At 40.8% G+C, this 23,663-nt stretch overlaps 1 protein-coding gene across 1 annotated transcript in view; it reads left to right on the top strand.

Moving 5' to 3' along the window:
* Positions 1-23,663, top strand: part of LOC126987526 (UHRF1-binding protein 1-like) — a 53,687-nt gene that overhangs the window by 22,231 nt on the left and 7,793 nt on the right. Inside the window, 13 exon segments of the mRNA XM_050844528.1 lie at positions 179-329; positions 566-755; positions 1,330-1,362; positions 2,753-2,845; positions 5,193-5,362; positions 6,235-6,481; positions 6,582-7,139; positions 7,142-7,195; positions 7,198-7,500; positions 7,503-8,023; positions 12,032-12,166; positions 15,786-15,815; positions 21,318-21,590. Coding sequence (XP_050700485.1) covers positions 179-329; positions 566-755; positions 1,330-1,362; positions 2,753-2,845; positions 5,193-5,362; positions 6,235-6,481; positions 6,582-7,139; positions 7,142-7,195; positions 7,198-7,500; positions 7,503-8,023; positions 12,032-12,166; positions 15,786-15,815; positions 21,318-21,590 — 2,758 coding nt within the window.

Here is a 23,663-nt window from a genome sequence, read left to right on the forward strand (position 1 = left end):
TCAAGGCAAAAATTTGCCCCGTCGCTGGTACGCAGTAAAGCCACAAATTTGGTCTGTCGCTGCTACTGGTTTAATAATTATGTTGCTTCCTCTAATCAAATTGGTAATTTTTTTCCCATAATTTTTTAAGTATATATATTATATCAATATATTAGAGTTTTGGGGGCATTTTTTTCAGATACTCTGTAGATTGTGGGCCAGCAGTGTGGGCTCATGCTGCCTTAGCACAGTTCAAGACACTCCTCACAGACACCCTCAACTCCAGCCGCTCCTCACACACCCCCTTGGCCCGTGCACCGCCCCACACTCGCCATGACACTCCTCATCAGGTATTTTGTGTTCAACATAACCAAAGTATCTTGCCACAGCAGGACTTGAATGTCAGAGAATAGCACCACTCATGATACAAATCAGTCATACTAGCTATAATGTAAAACCTGGCTTACCTAGATTGACACCCAAGGTTGCACAGTTTTGTCCTATGATGTCACTGGAAGGCATGTACCGGGTGGTGCTTCACCTAATATGATGCACTGTAGAGTGTGATTCTTCCTGTCTCCCCCAGGGCTCCAGTGGCCGGCCTGCAGCAACACCTCCTGGTGAAGGGGCAGCCCAGAGTAGTCCCTTCAAGGGAGTGGTGGCAAACCAGCTGAGGAAGCTTATGTCCTCTTGCTGTGTTTTGCGGGTGAATGATTTCTGTGTTTATCGAGTCTCTACATCCAAAAGAAAGCAGACACCTAAGGAATTTGTCTCAGGTAACTGGAAGTTTGTAATTGTGTTTTCTTTGCTTTTCTTACCTTTCTTAAACCTTTGTGCTATATTGAAAGGCAGCTTGTAATAATGAATTTGCTTGCACAGTTGAGTAAATGGAGTAGGTTAGGCTTTTGTGTTATAATGTTATTTTAGCATGGGCAACATGTATCCCTGATTGAAATAAATTCCTCATTGCTAATTCTTAAGATATCGATGTATATTGATAACTCTTTGCATAATACAGCATTGTTTTGCTAACTGTCCCTGAACTGTAACAGGTCTGCATTTTTTAGTACATGTACACTGTGTCGTGTCTGTTATGTATGGGGACAGGTAATTTCAAGGAACATGTAAAACTGACTAAGATGCGTCAGTGTGGGGAGTAGTTCACAAAATGCTTCAGCTCCAGACTGGAGGAGACATTCTGGGGCGTGAGAGGTGGAAGGGGAAGTAAGATTAGTCGTAAGGATATACCATTACCAGCATATTAGTCTTTTTTTATGGTTCCTACACTGCCTGTCTCTTTGTCTCTGTGTTTTCTAACTTAAACATCTCTTGCTTCCCAACTGCGTGAAGCTGGACACAACAAAAAGCAACGGAAGAAGACAGGTGATCACATTTATTTGTAGCTTCTTGGCTGTGGCCGTAATACCCTCATCCTCCTCTTTTTCTGCATAATAATGAAGTTTTTCCTTCTGCCTTTGCTTCCTTCTCATAAATTTGCTTCTTAGGTATAGATATTTTGCATGTTTGCCAGTACTTACTATGCTGCTGGAGGTGATGTTGTTATTGGTAGCTATCTTAGATTTGTATAGAAAGCATGCATTTTTCACACCCATCCTTCCTGGCCAAAACTATGTAATTTTTGGTTGGTGAGTAGACAAAAAGTATTGCTCAGGTACAGGCTTTCCATTAGATTGGAATTGCTGTTTATTTCACAATGTATCAGAATTTATGTTCAGTAAACCTTGCTGCTAAAATATGATGGTTGATGCTGGCAGTATTTGTTTCACAGACATTGTAGTTGCCAGTGTTTTGGAAGCTCGTCGGCCTTGAAAATGTTATTGTTGGTCGTAAGTCTTGGTGTTCTTCCTAATAAACACCATCAGGTGTTTGGTACTTGTGAATGTACAAGTTTTTAGCCATGGATTAAGATTTAAGATAAGTGATGATTTCCTCCAATTTCCAATGTATTATGTTGCATAAATGTATGTTTTCAATCCTTTTACATTATACAGCAATGCTTTGGAGATCAAATATTGCTATACACCAGTTACCTCCAAAAGGCTGTGCCAGGCATACCAACCTTTCAGCAGACATTTATAGAAATTATAACATGCTTTACTCATTCTCTTCTAGGTACAATCATTTCCTTCAAACTCTCCATTTATGGACGCTATTCATACATTGCATTCTTCAGTAAGCTTACCATTTAAGGTGGACCAATATTTTTTTATTTCATTTATCAGGTGATTAATGCTTATGTGTCACTGAACATGCCAGGTGGAGAGTGTGCAGTGAACAGACAGCCGTTGCTTAACTTTGTGCCTCTAAACACGTAACAAGGTCGCAGGGAAGCATTGGATACTTTAATTGTTTTCTTTGGTGATGGGGACATGTAAATAAACTAAATGTAATGCTTACTTTGAACACTATTTCTGGGCAACATGGTAAAAATGGGTACTTAGTATTATTGATAATGATAATAATAATGGTAATAATGTTTATAAGAACAAAAATATGAATAATGATCAGAACATTTGTAGTAATGAGTGAAGTAATGGTAGATAATCAGTCATGATAATAATAATGATGAATATTAATGTTGAAGGAAACACCTTTGCTGAGAAATATTACTTAATACATGTGCAGCATACATAGATATGCTCACATTACATCACTGACTTGTAGTAAGAAGGTATTTTTCACTGTGTTTGCGTATTTAGCGTTTGACAGTAACTTGTGAGGAAGCACTGAGGAGAAATGTTTCACTTTGCAGGAGACCGAGGCAAGTTCAAGCTGCCCACACAGACGGCCAGCCTCCACCTGGAGTTTACTGTCTACTATTATCCAGCAGCGTCAGATTTTCCAGGTTTGTCCTTGCTTATTACACTTTAAAGGTAAAGATGTACATTTACAAATTTTGAAACCTGCTCATGAATTGCTCTGATGTTTGCTTCCTCTAGGAACTTCCCTTGGAGAGGTGGCCATGGCAGAAGGTTAATGATATGATTAAAATATTCATGAAATCATTATTCACCCACATTGTATATTGTTTATTTATAGTACAGTCAAACCTCGGTTTACGAGTGTTTTGATTTACGAGAAGAAAAATCACACAAAAAATGCCTTGATTTGTGAGCAGTGACGATAAACGAGCATCCTGTTTTTGTTTTTTTTTATTTATTATTTTTTTTTATTTATTTTTTTTTTTCCGCCACCCCCCCTAGGTAGGGACATGGGCTATATGGAGGCTGTCAGGGTCAAGCGCATACGTCCCTTCGAGGAGGGACCACAAACACTCGCTGATAGATGACTGTATCGGCTTACGTCAGCCTAGCCGACCAAGTCAATCTTTCGACGAAGACTGGCGTGTCTCTTTGTACAAGTCGAAGACGTTAGCGTGGGTTAACTTTGTTCGCTGCAAGACGAGAGTGCTCAGAGCAAAAAACAATGGGAATAGAACCTCAGTTAAGTCTGCCACCTTGATGTAAAACAAATAAGGAATGCAACATCCCATCCTGCAATACAGAACAAATACATATTTTAAGGAACTGATGGCAACCCTAAAAGTTCTCTGGCCTGCCATGACTGACAGCCGCTGCTAATGAAGGCAAGAGGAAGGGGGGAGAGACGTTACGACACGTAGTTTACAGGTATTTCAGAATAACCCTTGACGAACATAATTTTATGAACTAGTTTCGTGGTTTACCAAAAAATGCGCTCACTACATTTTTAAAATACTGAATTTTATCTGCTTAACCATCCAGGCAGCCAAATACGGAACAAGTGGCATTCTGTATTTTAAGGAAAGGGTGGCAAGTTTGCAACCGTAAGGCATCATTTGGCGATATATGGCCTTCTTGAACGACCCCCCATGATTGAGACTGTTTTTCATCTTCTTCCCGTAATCCACCAGAGCGCTCTATCTTGTCCATATGATTTGATGAACCGACACTATTTCTCATTTCATCACCCTTCAAGGACAACACACGTTAATTTAGTCACAGTTACGGGATCTACAGTTCATTAAGAGTATTTCAGCAGCTGCTTAGTGTCATTGCAAGCGACGGAGTTTCTTAAAATCTCCTTTTTCTCTACAAAATATTGACAAATGGCATCATTTCAATTTCTTGTTTCTAACGATGACGATGTTTTCATACCGGGAAGTTCTTACTTATCATACAGTGATGCATTAAAATGGTCTGTGGTGCGACAGTAACACAACAGTAACCTTGTGAACTTTATATCCACCCCCACCTGGCAGGGTTACCCATAGGAAGCTCAGGAAATGATCATCGCCATAAGCCTATGGAGGTGCGGCCAGCAAAACAGTGGCCGTACCCAGCCCCGCCGTGGCTTACGCAGGACCCCTGATTCTTGCCAAGAATTGGGGGAACTCTTTAAAATCTGACACACCAGAACAAGAAATGCAAGCATTTTGCAAGATTTAGGGTTAATTATTGCTCAGTCTAGGGTAATTTTTGAGCGCCAGATGCCAGATGAGAGCTCTAGTCTCAGTCCACGTTGTAAACTTGTAGAAATAGCATGCATGTGCTCGTGTCATGTTTTTAGCACTACGGTGTTAGTTCTTTGTGCTTTAACAATGTCCCCCTGAAAGATGGTTAAAAGGGATGGTGCTGCAAAGAAGAAAATAGGAATGCTGGATACTATGCTTTCAACAGGAACAGGGGGCGAGCCTCGTCATCTTGTATGCCCTCCTGGACATGACTGACTCCCGTTCACCCTCCATCTCAGATGATGATACATTGGGTTAGCTTCACCTTGGTGGTCAAATCTAGTTCTGGTGCCTCGAGAATAGGGAAATTGCGGCTGCTAAACCCCGGTGCGAAGCCTACCCCTCGAGCGTAGCTAGCGGTTGCAGGAGTCTCCATAACAATTGACACATTGATTTGTGTTTCATATTATTTAGCATCGCTGTTTGTTGGTAAAATTACTTTAATTCTGTAAAAAATAACATGTAAAATGATTTTTATATAAATATTTTTTTGAGATGGGACACATTAATGGGATTTACATTAATTTCAGTGGGGAAATTCGTTTTGGCTTACGAGTGTTTTGGTGTGCGAGCAATATTCCGTGACGAATTAAACTAGTAAACCAAGGTTTGACTGTATGTTGCTTTATTTATGAAAACAGCTTAACTTTGATATTTGAATGATGGCTTGGTCTAACAGGCATGCCTTACCTCTTGGCAGTGCCTCCGCCAAAGCTGTACTTACAGTTGAACCCCGTACAAGTCACCTTTGACCCGTTGTCCATCCTTTGGCTGAACTCCTTTGGGCGGAGTCTGCAACGGGCACTAGTGACTGAGCCAGCACCTCCACCCTCCTACCTGGATGTGCACCTGGAGGCTGTCATGCCCAAGGTGAGCAAGGCGTCAGGCTTGTCAGGACCCCAGGGAAGATATGTTCACCTTCTAGTGGGTCTTTCCATTATGCTTATTGTTTATTTGTCAATCTACCTCTCGATCGCTCTGACACCTACTTCCCTTCAGGAGGTCTCCTTGAGGGTATGACATAGCAAAAGAGTTTCTTAGAGTCACCCTGCTGGGGCTGATGATTGTGATTGATGGTGATGATGAGTGTGGCCTTTGCATCGCGCCACCCAAACGGTGTTTTTATTGGGGCCCGTGTGTGTGGTTGTGTTTATTGTGGGCCGAGGCTCCTCAATTTGTTAATTCTTATTTTCCACATGTTGCGTGGGACTTCTTTCTTTTCTTCCATCTCTTCCTTTTCAAAGAGGAGAGATGGAAGAAAAGAAAGGGGTCCCGTGCAACACATAGAAAATAAGAATTGGCAAATTGAGAAGCCCAAACCCACAATAAACACAGCCACACACACACGCACACACACACACGGGCCCCGATAAAAATACCGTTCAGGCGGTGCGATGCAAAGGTCACGCTGCCGACACTCATCATCACCATCACCATCATCAGTCACCCATCACCTGGTTGGGCCCAGCGCACGGCCAGGGCTGTCTACACACATGTGCTTGGCCACCTGGATGGGTGGCCAGGCGCAAGATGTCGACGGTTTTCAATTTTCTCCGTAAGAATAATGGTTCAAAGTTTGCGATGTCAGCATTTGTGACCCGCAACATTGACCTATTTATCTCAAACTTGGAGACAGTACTGTATTTAATTGGCCCCTCACTCAATGATTAGTAACTGTTATGCTGGAATGAGGTGTTAGGTAGTGTATGCAAGTCTTCATGTTTACTATTTTTCTTCCCTAGGTCATAGTAGAGGGAGTCGGGGAGCACAGCAACCAGCGAGACCGTCCACAAACCATGCACATTCAGGCTTCCCGTGTAATTTTGTCCAATGTGCGTCCAGCTGACCCCACCCTGCCTGGCTCCCTCGCCTCACTGGCCACTAGTTTAGAGGCAGCTCAGCAGGGAGAGTTGTTCTTTGCTTCCTCATTTCCTGCATCTCCTTCAGATTTTCAGCCTATATGCCATAAGTTTGTCAGGCATGCAACAGGTAAATATGCTCTTGTTTATTTGCTTGATGTTTAAGATGATATTTTATACCATTTCCTGACATATTTCGTGTTCTCATATTTTTTATAATTCCCTTGTAGCTGAAGACAATGTAAGGACACCCCCAGTGACAGACAGTCCACTCTACGAGACCATCTCAAATATGAAAAAGGATGCTCTTTGGCTCCAAGCAAGGGACATCCTATTCTTACATTGCGAGCCCCTCTGGGTGGAGTTCTTTGGGGTTCCAGCTGCACGCAGCAGACCTGTTCCTTTTGTGGATGCTTTCCCAGTGTCACTCTGGATCTATATCAAACCAAAGTCTAGTCTCACCGTTGCCACAAGAACTGCAAATAGTGAATCAAGTGAAGGAAGAGGCCCAAGATTGGCTAATGAAAGTGTTGAGGGGGTGTGGTGGGTCCTCTGGTACAACTGTGAAAATGAAGGACAACCAAAACATGGATTTGTAGAGGGTCAGACACCAGAAGCAGCTGTACATATGTTTGTTCATGTACCAAGTCTAGTCAGTGCCCAGTTGAACCATTATCAGTACCTGTTTTTAATGCGTCAGTTAGATGTGATTACAGAGCTCACTTCATACCTCACCCACGATACCATAAACATACTAACACACCCACAAATGGCTGGCGTTGCCTTGGCGCGGAGAACCTGGGAGACACTCTGGTGCTGGCAGCTGTGATTCCTCAGGTAGATGTGTCCTGGTGATGCCTCCACCTCATCCCAGCAAGGACTCCATGGCAGGGGACATGGAGAGCTTCCTTCCAGATTCCTCTTCCACAGCTGACCTTCACGACTTGGGCTCTCCCAGCTGTGAAGTAAGGAACTCTGCTTCAGAACACAGCATAGTGCAGAGGGTGAATGAAGCAGATGCTTGCTCTGTCACGAGTGATATCACAAAGTCTTATAGTGTGGATCAGTTGACTTCTCCCCAGCCAAAGCTGGTTTCTACCTCCATCACCAGGCAACCTTCCAACCCAGCCAATGGTAACATTACCCAGCCTCAGTCAGCCAACAGTCCCCAGCCAGCACAGGTATGCAACACTCCCCCTCTGCTGCTGTCAAGCATGCAGCCAGTAGACAGCTCTCCAGTAGTCTGACCAACCTGCCTCGTAGCACCAAAAGCAGCAGCCATTCACCCCATGCAGACCCCACCAATGTCAATGGTCCCATGATGCAACTTAACCTCCATGGTAACCTCAATGCTGGTTTCACCTCTATGCGTAAAGGCCTTACTAGTGGTTTCACCAACCTCATGTCCACCCTTGAATCAGCAGTGAAAACCAGCCCTGAAGACATGAGTGACACCCTTTCAGTTCGTAGTGATCTTAGTTCTGACAGTGACAACTTTATTATGATCAACATAGAGACTGAGCGAACAGACAGTGGGCTTGGGGGAATGGATGCCTTGTTCCGGGTGGACAACAGACCTGCAATGTCAGTGGAGGTTGCCTCGGAAGTGTTTGAGGAGCCAACACCAAGCGAGGTGTCTGACGTGACCAGTTCGTTCAGGAGGAAAGATGTGGTGAGAAACTGTTTCTTTTCTTACTTTAGTTTTTCATGTTGCTTTGATTTGATATTTCTTTGTGAGTAGTTCCTAACAGCTCACTTTACGTGAATTAGTCCATCACTAGTTTGAAACTGAAGTGCTACTTGTGGAGACAGGAAATATATCTGCAAGGCAAAGTGCAGTATGGTGAATTCCTTGGGTGTTCACTCCATCTTGTCTGTTACTTCACAGATATAGCTTCAGCTTCATATGCAGTAAAGTTTCCATCGTGTGTAGATGCTTTATCAAAAATACATCATAGTTTGTAACATTAGTCATTGCAAAGATGATTTTCCAGTTTTCCTTAAATTTGCTTTGAATAAAAGTTACTCAGAAGTATTTTGCTGTAGATAATATATTTTGTTGCATTAAGTAGCACTTCAGAGGATATTGAAATTCTTTATACTATCTAAAAGTGTAATTGGAAATGTGCATAAACCATGTCCTTCCTAATGATCATGAAGTGAACCATGACTTTCCTGCACCCATTTGTCACAACAGTGTGTACTGATGAGTAGTGTGGCTCAGTGGTTACTTTACCTCTTATTTACACTAGTACAGAAAATATTGCATTTAATCAATCAATCAATGGGGGCTTACGCCGGGGGGCGCATCGCCTCGCCTCGCCCACCCTACGACGCAAAGCCTGGGGGGGGTGGGGGGGCCTCCAGGTGAGTCTCCATGCAGGCCCCCTTCCCATCCTGAGTACATCATGGCAGGATCTGTCGACTTGCTCAAGCCACGAACTCCGTAGGCGTCGCCTTGGCCTCCTCCACTCACATTTGTCTTACAGAGACAAGCAGGATCATCTTCTGGGAAACGTACCATATGCCTGTAGAGTCGGAGTTGGCGTTGACAGACTATGCAGGTAATGTATGTCGAATCAGTCTCAGGGAGTAGTCGTTGGTTTGACACAGTCACTCCAGAGATATCCCATGATTCTGCGTAGACATTTATTACCAAAGGCATCAGTCCGCCTCTCCAGGTCCCCATATATATATATATATATATATATATATATATATATATATATATATATATATATATATATATATATATATATATATATATATATATATATATATATATTTACCTAGTTGTAGTTTTACAGGGCCTGGGCTTACGCTCGTGTGGTCCCGTCTCTGTATCTGTATTTGTCCAACTTTTACTTAAAGTTTGCACATTCTTCGCCAATACAACATCCTCACCTAGTCTGTTCCAAACCTCTATATTTCTTTATGTCTCTCAAGCATCTTCCCTTCCTCAATTTTTTACTGTGTGTTCTTGTGTTCCTGGTGTTTATTCCTTCTCTTAGTAGTAACTCCTCATTATCTACTTCTTCCATTTTACTCAATAATTTATAAATTTGTATTAGGTCTCCCCTTTCTCTTCTTTGTTCCAGTATTGGAAATTCCATTTCCTTTAATCTTTCTTCATAATATGTCAATCCCTCCAGTTCTGGAACCATTTTTGTTGTCATTCTTTGTATTCTTTCTAGTTTTTTTTTTTATGAGTTTCTTCTTATGGAGAGACCACACTGCCTCCACATATTCCAATTTTGTTCTAATCATAGTGGTTATTAACTTTTTCATCATATCCTTATCCACGTAGTGGAATGCTAATCCTATATTTCTCACCATGTTATACGTATCACCGAATATCCTATTAACATGACTCTCAGGCTGTTGATTATCTTGTATTGTCACTCCCAGATCTCTCTCTTCTTGAGCTTTCTTTAATATTTCTCCATCTCCCACTTTATATATCCATTTTGGTCTCCCTTCACTCTTTCCCATTTCCATTACATGACATTTCTTCACATTGAATTCCATCTCCCATTCAATACTCCATTCCCAAATCTTGTTCAGGTCATCTTGCAGAATTTCACTGTCTTTACTGTTTCTTATATGTCTTAGCAGTTTTGCATTGTCTGCAAACAGGCTCATATAACTGTTTACCCCCTCTGGCATATCATTTACATATACTAGGAAAAGTAATGGTGGCAATACCTATCCCTGAGGCACTCCACTCTCTACAATTCTCCATTTCGATTTTATGTCCTTTACCACTGTTCTCATCTCTCTTCCCCTTAAGTAACTTTCCATCTAGTTCATCATTTTCCCTTTCAATCCTCCTTTATTCTTCAGCTTCCATAGTAGTCTTGTATGTGGAACTTTGTCGAACGTCTTCTTCAGGTCCAAGTAAACGCAATCAGCCCATCCGCCCCTCTCCTGTATTTTGTCTGTCACTCTTGAGTAAAAGCTCAGTAAGTTTGTCACACATGAGCGCCCTTTTCTAAAGCCATATTATTTACTTGTGATTATATTATGCTCTTCTAGAAGTCTCGTCCATTGCTTCTTTATCACTTTCTCACATATTTTACATACTACACTGATCAATGATACAGGTCTGTAGTTCAGGGGTTCTTCCTTCTTTCCACTTTTGTATATGGGGACCACTTCAGCCCTCTGCCACTCCTTTGGCACTTCGCCAGTTGTTATTGAGCATTTAATGATATCATATACCGGTCCATCCAGCTAATTTCTGCATTCTTTCAATATATAACCTGAAACTCCATCCGGTCCTACTGCTTTCCTCTCTTCCAGCTCCTCCATCATTTTATATATCTCCTCTTTAGTTACTATGACTTCTTCCATATGAACATTTATCTTGTTATCTTGTGGTTCGTTGAATTGTGATTCCTTTGTAAAAACTTGCTGGAACCTTTTGTTTAGTAGCTCAGTCATGTCTTTAGGATCTTTGATAATCATATTCCCATCACTCAATCTTTCTATTGTTTCCCTTGGTTTGATTTTTCCATTTATGAATCTATAAAACAGTTTAGGTTCTTCCTTGCACTTTTCTACAATATCCTTTTCATATCCTTTCTCTGCTTCCTTATTTTCACGTATTCATTTCTCGCTATCTTAAAATCTTCTTTGTTCCTTTGGTTTTTATTTCTTTACAATCTCTTCCACACTTTGTCACTTTATTTTCTTTTGCCTTTGCACATCTTGCATTAAACCAGTCCTTTTTTCCTTTTTCTTTGGGTTTGTATTCTGGTACATATTTCATAACTGATTTATACACCTCCATAAAAATATACTTTTCTTGCACCTCTCTTGTTTTCATTAACTCTTCCCAGTCTAGCTCTCCATAGTATTTCCTGAGATTTTCAACGTCTGGCTTCCTATTGTTTAACCTGTTTCTGTTATAGGATTCATCCCCATCACATCCTTCCTCCTCTGTTTCCAGCTCAATTATCACGTGATCACTCTTTCCCAGGGGGCATCCATACTGTAATTCATTCAACAAGTGCATTCCCTTCATTAACACCAGGTCCAGTCTCGCCGGTTCGTCGTCGCTTCTGTATCTCATGTTTTCCTTCACCTATTACATCATCAAGTTTTCCATCGTCAATCTTAAAAATATTTCCCTCTTGCCGTTTCACTACCTTCACTTTCAAATATTTCCTAATTTACCTCCTTACAGTTAAAATCTTCATCTAACAAGACTCTTTTGTTAGCTTTTAGTAACCTACTCAAACTCTGGATGGTATCTTCAATCATGGTCTCATATTCTTCCCTGTTCCATGAGTTCATTCTTGGTGGCACATAGGTTGTTATTATCGTCATCATTTCTCTGTTTCTGTCCTCCAGATTTACACTCACTATTTCTGCCTTTCCTTCTCCATATACTACTGATTTCACTAATACCTCCTTCCTTGTCATTATCATCACTCCTCCACCACCTTTACCCTTTCTGACCTTCCACCATACATTATAATTATTATCAAACGCTATTTGAATGACCTTATTCAGCTTTGTTTCCGTTAAGCATACAATCTTGGGCTGTGTGTGTGTGTGAGTGTGTGTGTGTAAAACATATCTCTAAAATACAGCACTTTAAAAGGGGGTGTATCTTCAACCCCAACAAATAGAGTTTTAAGTGTTTTTATACGAGTGTGTTGTTTCATCTTTGCAGATATCAGTTGTGACATTCAAGATGAGTCGAGTCCAGGTGGTGCAGGAGTCCCGGGGCTACGAGTCCACGGTGAAGGTGCAGTGCTGCCAGCTGCTGTGTGAGGAGTGCAACAACATGGGCTACGATGAATTCCAGGTACCTCTTGCCTTACACTGTCACCCTGCCCTTGTCTCATGTCCATAACACCCTTTTAGTTGTTAGACTTTTTGCATGACTACCAGGTTTCATTGTTAAGCTGTGTTTCATTTGATGTGTCATTTACTTTCTTGATAAACTCTGGACAAGAAGTTCCTTATTTGCTGGGTTTTAATACTTATGAAAACTGTATCTGTGTCTCTGCAGTTCATCGTAAGCAACTATAAATGTTCATGGATTGGAGCAGAGTGCTAAGAAGCTGCACAACATACAGCAGTTAACATTCTAATCTCCAAAGCTTTAAGGAGCTTCTTGAGGTTTTCAAAATAGTATTGTTCATATTTTGCTTTTGTAACGTATTTCATCATTTGTAATTTTAACCCTCATTGCTCATATATCCAGTCACCTCAGCTGCTTGATAGGTAAAATGTCAAACCAGGATGTGATATTTTAGTAGATATACTTAAAAAAACTGTAAAAAATAATTAAAGTGATTCTGGATTCTAAAGAAAGCCATGACAAAATGGAAAATTAATTTATCAATTTCACATTGAATAAGGGCAGATTTTATTGCCACCTTCTTCATCTGCTCACAATGCCTGAGAAAAAGAAGTATATTGACCCAAAGTATACAAAAAATACCCACTGATCAATTCACTTAAATGTTAATGTCACAGAAAACTAACTTCATTAGCACAAACAGCATCATCATTTACTGTAACATTGATAACAAGCTGTTGCAGCAGATATGAAAGACGTGATAGATCTCCAGATGAGATATTTACCCGTCATCATCATAGAGTTTTCTGTAGAAGTGGGTTCAGAATATGAAAAAGGTTATGCCATTTTGAAAATATTTTTGACAAAATTGGCCAAGGAGGGCCCAACAGGAGACTTTCTGAACTCTGTGTGAGTAGAGGGCAGCACTGTGCTGGTCTGGTCCGTTCGGGGCAGAGAGAAAGGCAGTATCTTATATTTTCCTCTATAAAATGTTATGCAAAGTACCATAATATTTTATTAAAATTATTTCTTTGAAAATATATCAGAGAAAACTTAACATGTTTATTGCAAAACAAAGTCATTGTATGGAAACTCTTGCAACTCCAGTTTCTTCTTGCTTTCCAATAATTTACCTGATGCAAAGTTGAGTAAAACCTAAATTACAGTGATGTTATCCATAATGATGTATTAGTTAAGCATGTTTCAACTATTTGTGGTGAGAATAAATTTAAATGTTGGCATGTAACATTCCAGACTGGGTAATTTATTTTCTCAGGGGTCTTATGTCCCTGCCCATGGCTAGCAGTCTGTCCAGCCCCAAATTTGGGTTACTGGGTCATTTCTGTAAGAGTCAGTCCTGAGTGGAGGAGGCACAAAGGGACATGCACAGAGTTTGTGGCTTGGGCAATTGATAAATCCTGCCATGAGGTACCTTGGCTGGGTCTTGAAGGGAGACTTTCTCGAAGGAACCCCTGGGTTTGGCGTCCTAGGGTGGGCAAGGTGACGTTCTGCCCTGCGTACGCTCCTATTGATTGATGATGTATCATATGAGAGCAGCTTATGGAGTATGCATCTCACCTGTGGGTGGGATCCTCTCACACAGCTCTCTTGGACAGAGTGGAGTCTAAAGCTCTTTGTCTCATCAGCTCTCCTCTTCATACTGATAGTCTTCTACCTCTTAAATTCCACCGCCATGTTGCCTCTCTTTTTATCTTCTATCAATATTTTCACGCTGACTGCTCTTCTGAACATGCTAACTGCATGCCTCCCCCCTCCTGCGGCCCTGTTGCACTCTACATTCTTCTGTAGCTCATCCCTATACTGTCCAAATCATTTATGCAAGAGTTAACCAGCATCTTCACTACTTCACTCCCTTCACTGGTAAACTCTGGAGCAGCCTTCCTTCATCTGCATTTCCTCCTCCCTATGACCTGACCTCTTTCAAGAAGAGTGTATCAAGACACCTCTCCACTCAAAATTGACCTCTCTTTTGGCCACTTTATACTTTTGTCTGTTGTGGGAGCGGTGAGTTTTGGGCTTTTTTTTTCTACACTTTTTTTTTGTCCTTGAGCCGTCTCGTTTGTTGTTAAAAAAAATATATATTCAGAAAACTGCTGGAAACCAGCAACATGCTACCAAGCCAGCAACTATTTTCTCAGTCAAGATAACGACTTTTATAGGAAGGGGGTTTGCAGTAACCGCTTATATATCTTTATATTAAACAAGCAACATCAGCTTCTCTTTTTAATATATTTTTGCCAGAAACAAGCTTGACACAGGTGAAACATGTGCTGGGTTAATACATTTGTGTTGATTTCATATCCCTGGAAGCCAAATTTTACTCTCCTTTGCTGCTCCTTGATTTTAAAATGCAAGAAAAAAAATGGAGTTGCCAGATTTTCTGTACAATGTCTTTTGTTTTGATTGAAATATAACAAGGTAAGCAGTGCCTTCTTTTCTGTTGTATTTTCATTAGAAATGGTTTGAATTCTTTGAATGAAATATTCTGGCTCTCTGCCTAGTAGCTCTTTCATTGAAACAAAGGAGAGGTGCTGCCTTTCCCTCTGCTGTGGCCTGAGAAACAGACTGGCTCGGTGCTGCCATCTGCCCACACCGAGCCTGGAAAGTCCCCCGTTGCCAGCCTCCTCCTCCCTTAATGCCAGAGAGCATTCTTTTTCTATGTATCAAAAATAAAATAAAAATTCATAGTATTATAGGTGTAGGATTATTCACATGGTGCATGGAACTCTTCTTATCATTGGTAAAGTAATGTTACATTTTCAGTGTTATGAAACAATGTTTACACCTGTTTTCCTTAACCCTCATTCATAAGTAGAACCTGTGTGGACAGCAAGAAGTGGACTTGTATAGTACTGGCTTCTCTGTGGCATTTTATTTGTCCCCACAATCATGACATTTTCTTGTGCTCTATTTCAGAGTTTCAGCATTATACCTTTACCTGCTTTTATCCAGGTTCACTTTTTTCTTGAAAAATACTACTAGACGTAGTACCTATGTTTTGTTCAGTGAAAAAAAAAACTGCTGATGGGATATGTCAATAAAATCAGTTTCTATCTATAATTTTACCTTTACGTGAGGTTTATTTAAATTTGCAAAAAAAAAAGTTGTTACAATGGTGTATTGATACTCAGTGAATTCTGTGTCTGTTACATGACTAAGAATGAACAGAACTGACTCTTCAAAGTCCAAGCAAAACTTTCATAATTCTTTGCTTCATAATCCCTTCAGCAAATTTGTTTGTGGGATGTGTTTTGGGGGGTCTTGATTAGGGCTGAACCCAACATGCCTGATGAAGTGAAACTCATTTGTGTCAGTAAGTCAGTCATTGCAATCTTTGGAAGGATACCTTTGTCACTGAATACTGAAATTGTTTTGTTCATGTATTTGCTCTGTCAGGTATGTAGGAGGCTGCCAATGAGTGTGCAGGTTTGAAATTTTCTTGGCTGAGAGACAATGCATTTTTTCCTAATATATTCAATTTAAAGGTAATATCTTCTCCAAACCATAGAGCCCTTCAGAATTTGAAGTGTCTTTGCCAAACACTGTTAAGAATGACAGCCACTCACTGTCTCCTCTCTCTATTCCTTGGAACCACCAGAAACGTCCAGGTTGCAATGATGGTCGTCAGGTAAACAGCTCATATTACCCTGCTGCTGGTATTGCCTAGTGCCGTAGGTTTTGTACCTGCTTTGTGCTTGTCTCAGCCTTAGTGTGCAAATCACCACCTTCAGTAACTGCATGCCTCATGAGGATGACCCAGGCAGAGCATGGATACCTTTGAAAACACAGCATGACAAGTACAGTTATTGGGAGGACATTACTAATCAAAGTTTCTTAAAACATGCACTCAGAGAAATACACATTTATTGCTATTTCAGGTCAGCCACTGATAAAATAATCTGTACATTATGAAGAACCACATTTTTGTTCATTGTTTTACAAAACACTATGAGCATCAATATTTTTTTTCTGATCTCTTGATTTGGTTTAGATGAGCTTTGCTAATCAGTATGAAATTTTTTGTGTGACAGTTTGAATATTTATGCAACTTTATATCTATATATATATATATATATATATATATATATATATATATATATATATATATATATATATATATATATATATATATATATATATATATATATATATATATATATATATATATATATATATATATATATATATATATATATATATATATATATATATATATATGCGCCATTTGTTTAGATTAGTAATAGTTTTACTCGGTCATATAAAAGTGGGCTTTGACAAGGAAAAGAGGTGCCATAAGTGGTGGAGAGCTAAGGATGGGGAATGTTGATGTTGGTCTCTATAGAGGTGAAAAATCAATAGACTAAGTCACTGCTCAAAATAGCTAGGAAGCTCAGTTCATATGTTAAGATAAAGGAAAATGGTGTATCAGTTTGTCAGCACATTAGTATCTGTGAGTGCTTATAGTTCGCTGCTGGAAGTATTGCAGGTCATTGATCAAAATTGTTCTTTAAAGGAACTTCATTGACATTCAAAAAAAGAAATAGGAGTAGTTTGATTGGTGTATCATTTTGACAACACGGCAGTAGCTGTCGGTGTTCATTGAGTTGCCAGTGTTAGAACTAGTTTATTTTCACTGCTTGCATCTGTCTGCTTTAAGTGTAGGAAAAGTTGTGCAAATTAGAAAATACCATATTTGTAATAGTGTTCAGTTCTAAAACAGTTGGATTTAAGGTAAACTTTTATTAAAATTGGAATTATTACTTATTTGGGTAAGTATTTACAACATTTAACCATTATATATACATATTTTTTTTACTGTAATTATTTGAGTAATTTGTCAAGTATGTAGTACGTTTACTTATTTTTCCTGATTTTAAATTAATTTCTTGCCATTTGGCCATTTTTACTGTGCAAATTAGATTTTTCACAGGTAACAGTTTTTTTTATTAGATGCATTTAGCTTATGGTATGTGCGAAGATTTACTTTTGTTAGTTAGTGTAGCCAGATGGACCACACAGAACATGGAGCCTCTGCCTGTCCTGGAGCTGCACTGTGCCTCACACTATAGATGTAGCTGTGACTAAGCCAAAGGTGACCACCACCAAGCTTACAACAACATTGTAGAAACGTATCTCACACAAGCACATAACACCTGAACTGCACCACACTCACACCAGGTTTGTCATGTTTATAAAGAATAAGACTTAGTGTGAAACTGCTTGACAGTATTAATGCCACTTGGATGAATTTATTTAACTGAACAGTGGAAGGTGTAGAGGCTGGTTATTTATTATTTTTTTTTCTTCTTTTTTATTGAACTGTATTATGGGATTACAGTGGAGTTGCTTATGGCGCGGTTAATTTGTTCAGAGCAACAGCTGCGCCATGGGAAACAGCGTCATAGGAATAACTAAACCTATGGAGAAAATACAATTTGGTTCTGGCCCTTGCCATTTTGCCCCACCCACCCACACACAAATTTTTTTTTTTTTTTTTTTTTTTTTTTTTTTTTTTTTGTTCGTTCGTTCCAGCCCGAGTGCACCGGTAGGCATTATCTGCCTTTTGATGTTGTTCAGTCCGACCCCACACTCACCACCTAATCCACTCGGCCACTGCCAACACCCACTTTTTCACTCGGCACATACGGGGAAAACACAATTTGGTACTGGCTAGCCGCCATTTTAACCCAACTGTGCTCTCCTCAGAAAAGACAGGAGAGGTATTTCAGGCTTCTCACTGAGAATGTTTAGGGTCATCTCAATGCAAATGACCTCTAACCTGCCTTACAAACCCTGAAGAAGCTCCACTCTGAGCCTCCCTCTCAGGTAATGGACATCTGAGTACAGTAAACCCTCGCTTTAATGAACCAAAGGGAGACGTTACATCTGAGGGATCTAAACTTTTCTTATATCACAAACTTTATTCATTACATGAACTGAGAGTTTTCTATTTCCATCCATTTTCATATACATATAACAAAGTTTGTTTGATATTTTAGATGAAAGGTGTGGCACAGAAGGATGAGGCCAGAAGTGTTGAGTGTCCGCCAACCAAAGCCAGACTGACTAGATGCGCACCACCAGTGACCGCCCAGTCAACTTTGCTTCCACAGTCGCCGCCCAACATGTGTGTACATGTTGAGCACCGCCCAACATGTGTGTACATGTTGAGCTGGCCCACCACCGAACTGAATTCTGCACTTACCTAACTTGTACAGTAAATACCCACATATACCGGACTGGCCCCAAAAGTTTTTTAAAGCCGAAATTAATTATATCAAGGTCCATAAAAGCGAGGGTTTACTGTACGTATTTGCAATGCCAGGGTCACCGACCTTGTGCTTGTTGATTAAGCAGTAGTCCTCATCAAGTCACAAGAGATTCTTGTCAGCTCTCAAGGCACTGCATGGAGAGCAAAGCCATTGGACTTATTGTTTCCTGTGCTAAGACCAAGGCATAGGTGTTTGGAGGCTTCCTAGATGAAACCATACAGTCTGTTTATACATGTTGCAAAGACATTGAGAGTTTGGAAAATTTTAAATACCTTGGTTGCATAGTGCAAAACAATAGTGGGTCATGGCAAAAAGTCCTCCATGGATTGTTTTGGCCATTGGTGTTATGGACTTACTCAGCATGAGTGTAAGGCACTTTTTTTCATTGTCTTACTGTATGGGTGTGAGACATGGATACTACAGTGCTCGCCATAAACATTGTCGCCGGAGACCATGGTATCCGTTTGAAAGATCAAAACGCGCGTGCTTTCCTTGGCAGGCATCGGATGCTTTAAATTAAATTATTACACATCTGGCATCTCATCCTGGGTGTTGGGCAGCTTGCAACAGCAGGAAGAAGTGACAGGCACCTGTCAATCACTCTGACTGGGGGCCGCTTTGTTGCTGGCTTCTCGCACCACCCCACCAGACTAGCTTACAGTTACTCTGCTGTTTAGCTGTTTTCCTGGACGATGGAGCGCTACCAGATCTTGTCACAGGATGACATCGCAGCCATCTCAGCTCTCCACAAGGCTGGACACTCCACACAGGCTATTTCTGACCAGACGGGCATCGGTGTCTGCCAGGTTCAACGATATGTGAAGCGTATGAGTGAACTCGGCGGCAACAAAATACCCGCCAAGAATAAACCACCAGGAAACACCCGCAAAACTTCCCTGCGCACCCTGAGAGTGGTGCACCGTGAAGTCAAACGCAATCCACGAGTATCGGCCAGGAAAATCAGGGAAGACAACTTGGGATTGCTGAGTAATGTGTCTGTGAGGACATTATCACGCCACATCCACGACGACCTCCAGTACCTGAGCTACGCAGCGCGGCCCAAGCCTGTGGTTACTGTAGCCCAGCAAGAGAAGAGGCTTGCGCTTTGTGACAGGATGAATGTTTATTTATACAAAAAACACTCAAGCCCTATTATATAAACCACAAACATGCTGATATGCGTTGATAATCTACCATACAAACACGTGAAAGACAAGCTTGTATGAAACAGTTTAGTCAAGTCATACTCGAACGATCAAAGGCCTTTCAAATACCTGTAATTCATTTCACTGCAGGTTCACAAAAAGACAGCAAGTGCTAATACATAAGGAAATTTAATAATATATTGCATGTAAGTAACATTGGTAATATTTGAAATAGCTTAGCATCACAATTGATAGTATTTCATTACTATAAATTATTGAAATACCTTTTATTTGCACTTGCAGAGCCATATTTCTTTTCATGTACCTGAAATGAGATGAGTTATAGGTATTTGAAAAGCCATAGATCGTTCGAGTATGATCTGACTCGATACGAGCTCATCTTTTTGTGTGCTTGTATCGACGCAAATTGGTCTGTTTGGGACTTATAAGGTGTGAGGGTTTTTCGTATACATAAACATTCGAATATATTATTGAAAAAATAGCTTGAATATCTATAACAACAGTTGATTTTCACATATTCAGGAACTCGAAATGCGCAGGTGCCACATCTATCAACATTCGGGCTTTGTTGATGGACAGATGAAATGCAACTAACTATACCTCTTAAATTCCACCATAATATTGCTCCCCTTTACTATTTTCTATCAATATTTTCACATTAACTGCTTCTGAACTATATTTATGCTTCCAACACTCCCAGGTCATCATTGCACACAACTTTCTACTCCAGCTCATCCATATGCTGTCCAAATTTGTAATGCAAGAGTCAAACAGTATCTTTATCAGCCTTTTCACTGATAATCTCTTGAACAGCCTTCCTTCATTAGTGTTTCTTTCTTCCTACAACTTGTACACCTTCAAAAGGGTAGTGTCGTCAACACCTCTCCTTGTAAAATTGAACTTCTTATGCTCTCTGGGAGCAGTACATAATATGCTTTTTTCTTCTTTTGCTTCACCCTTGAGCCGCCTCCTTGATGTAAAGAAAAAAAAATTTAATTGAAGACACACCCCAAATGAGAAGTTTCAGGCCAGAACTAAAATACAGACTGGTATAACTTGCCAGAATCGGATTCCTTTTGCTAATGACTTTGTATGAGAATAGAAGAAGCTACACCATTAGTGTGCAGTGTAGTGCAATACATTCATTCTCTTAACCTGCCAAACTCAGTGTTACAGTAACGTGATACATGAGAGCATCAGTTGCACTTGTGCCTGGAGAACACACTAGCTCTGAATTGAAAAATAACTGGACCTAATAAGCCTAGAGAATTCAACTTTGTTTAGGCACAGGCCTTTTATCAGTCACTTAGCTCCATACCACAGTCAGTTTGTTTTCATGGTTAACAGCTTATGGTTTACAATTTCTTAATTTTTTGTACATATTTTCTAAATTAATTGGGAAGGATAAATATATATGTGAACTTCTACATTACAGTAGTCGCTTTTAAACATTCTCCTTCAGTTATTTTTTTCAAGTGGAATTCTTTCGTGATATGCTTGAATTGATTGTAAGAAGCTTGAATTTCCAAGGCAGGGCACACAAGGTGTGCTTTCTCTTGGAATATTTCTTGTATCCAAATGGAACAATGCAGCACATGATCTTCATGTATAAACATATAAATATGAGCATGAAGAAAGTTACTTAAAGGACATAACTCAGCCTTCAAGTTTACTAGTCACTGACATTTACAGAGTAAATTCAGCAGCAGATGTCGAGGGTGGTCAGAGTCCATGGAGGCCAGTGAACCGTGTTGCCTTAAACTGCGGCTGGACACACACGCTGAGACCTTGACAGAGGAGCAGGAGCCGCCTCGGGGCATCTCTGGAGCCCCCCTGCCTATGTTGATCAAGCCCTTCCTCAACGGTGAGGTGGCAGACCTGAACATGACACTCCTGATGAGCACTGTGACCAGTCTGGTGGACCTCATTGAGGATGAAGTAGTGCCTGAACCATTACCAATGGAAGTAAGTAACTCATTATTCCCTAGAATAACTATTTATGCCATCTCTTAAAAGAATTCCTGACAAAATGGGGCCCAATTTTTAACTTATGGTTGATTCACTTTATTTCTCATTCTGAGTTCTCTCCAAGAGGATATTAAGCATCTAGTCAGGGGTGGAGTTCCTTTGATTTTAGTTCATATTAGGAATCTTTTGAAGTTGGAAAGTGGAATTGAAAATATTTGGGTTCATATTTATAAAACCATCCACGAGGTTGCTCCAAGGTAGCAGGAAAGCAGTAAAAGAAATTTGGTTTCTGAAGTTAATGTCAAAAAGACAAGCGGAACAACAGTTGCACTGAAATAGCACACCTTGCTGCTGGACTTAAGGAATGTTATTGTGTTGTTAGTCCATTTTTGTGGAAATTTTAATGATATTTAGGCAGCCAGAGTTTTTCTGGATACCTAGAGTTTCCAGAAACCTGGGTGCCGGATAGTTGGGGTTTTACTGTATAATGTTTCTACAGATACACAAACATTTTTTCTTTAATTCAATAAGGAAAAGGGTTTTTTAAAGGGGGCACCAGATATTCGCAGGGTCCCTGTTATGTAACCACCTCAAATGCTAAGGGATGGCTGGACATCCCTACCAAAACTGCCCCGCTAGATCCTCGGATTAGTCACAGAATCATGGGATATCACTGACTGACTTTATATCAAACCAGCAATTACTCCTATTACCTGCCTATTACCTTCATAGTTTGTGATTCCCTGCTCTGGTTGTGTGGGCATGTGGCACACTACCCAGAAGCTGACCCAGCTCACCAGTTTGTTTCTGTAAGGAATAATCCCAAGTGGAGGAGCTAAGGGAATCCCCAGGAAGTCCATGTCATGATTAAGTTGATAGATCCTGCCATGGGGTACTCAGGATAGGAAGGAGGCCTGCATGGAGACTTTCTCAGAGGAACCCGTGGGTTTGGTGTCGTGGGGTGGGCAAGGTGATGCATCCCGTGGTGGATGCCCGCCCCTATTGATTGATTAATTGGCTGTATAGAAAGGGCCACTCACTCAAGCTATTTTATCTCCTCTGAACTTGGAACCAAATAGACTGTGTCTGGTTTACACTTTATGATAAGTGTAAAGTGGACCTTACAAGGCATGACTCAGATCTGTATGATTAACAATCCCTAGAAAGGCAATTGGGGTTTGACCTCAAGAAGTGGGTCTAAATGTGTCTTGTGCTTTGGAATTTGACAAGCCCAAATCCTGTGCCACAATAAAAACAGACAAGAAAATGCCAACCTGCAACCACAATTTTCTTCCTGCCAATCTTTTTAAAACCACTCAACTTGGCAGGAAAATTGTGACCCTGGCAACCCTGCTTTCTTCCCACAAATGAAAGCTTTGCCACCACCACCACCAGTGTGTTGCTAGATGCTTGAGAACTCATTCTTGCATGACACTACAGTAAACCCTCTGGTATCTGGGTTAATAGAGCCACGGGGGCACCCGGATATGGGAAAAACCCGGATATGGTGTAGGTTAAGTCTACGGACCCGAAAACCCAACTTTCAATCATGGCCTGCCATAAAGGCAACGACAGAGTACTGCATAGGTGCTTCTGTCCATATTCATAATATGGTACGCCCCATGGCTTTGTAGCAGTCAGTCTGCACCAGGGAGTGAAATGCACGCAATTGACACGCTCCAGGCACTGAGAAAAGGGTTTGAGCAGCGTCGTCACGGTTTGCACTCATGGCAATCTCTCCCTGGCTTATCGCAGTCCTACTGCACCTTAGGGGGATCTGTTACTTGGGATTCGGCAATTAGGCGTGACAGCCTCAGCCGCTAACCCATTGCTGGGGTGCCTAGCCCTGTGTTCACAGGCAGCAGCTAATGTTCCCCTGCCTGGCCAATCAAAGCAGTGGGGCCTGGACCCAACCCAGCAAAGCCCAGGTATTTGTGGCAGCTTAACCGCCCAAGTCTGCACCATTGTGTTTACCACGTAGGCTTTCTAGCAGACCCATCGGGCCATCACTGCCACAAGAAACTTTTTATGGGTCCAGTTTTACGAAACTGGAAGGCCAACACTCTGTGC

Source organism: Eriocheir sinensis, chromosome 65 (assembly GCF_024679095.1).
Source record: "Eriocheir sinensis breed Jianghai 21 chromosome 65, ASM2467909v1, whole genome shotgun sequence".
Lineage (NCBI taxonomy): Eukaryota > Metazoa > Arthropoda > Malacostraca > Decapoda > Varunidae > Eriocheir > Eriocheir sinensis.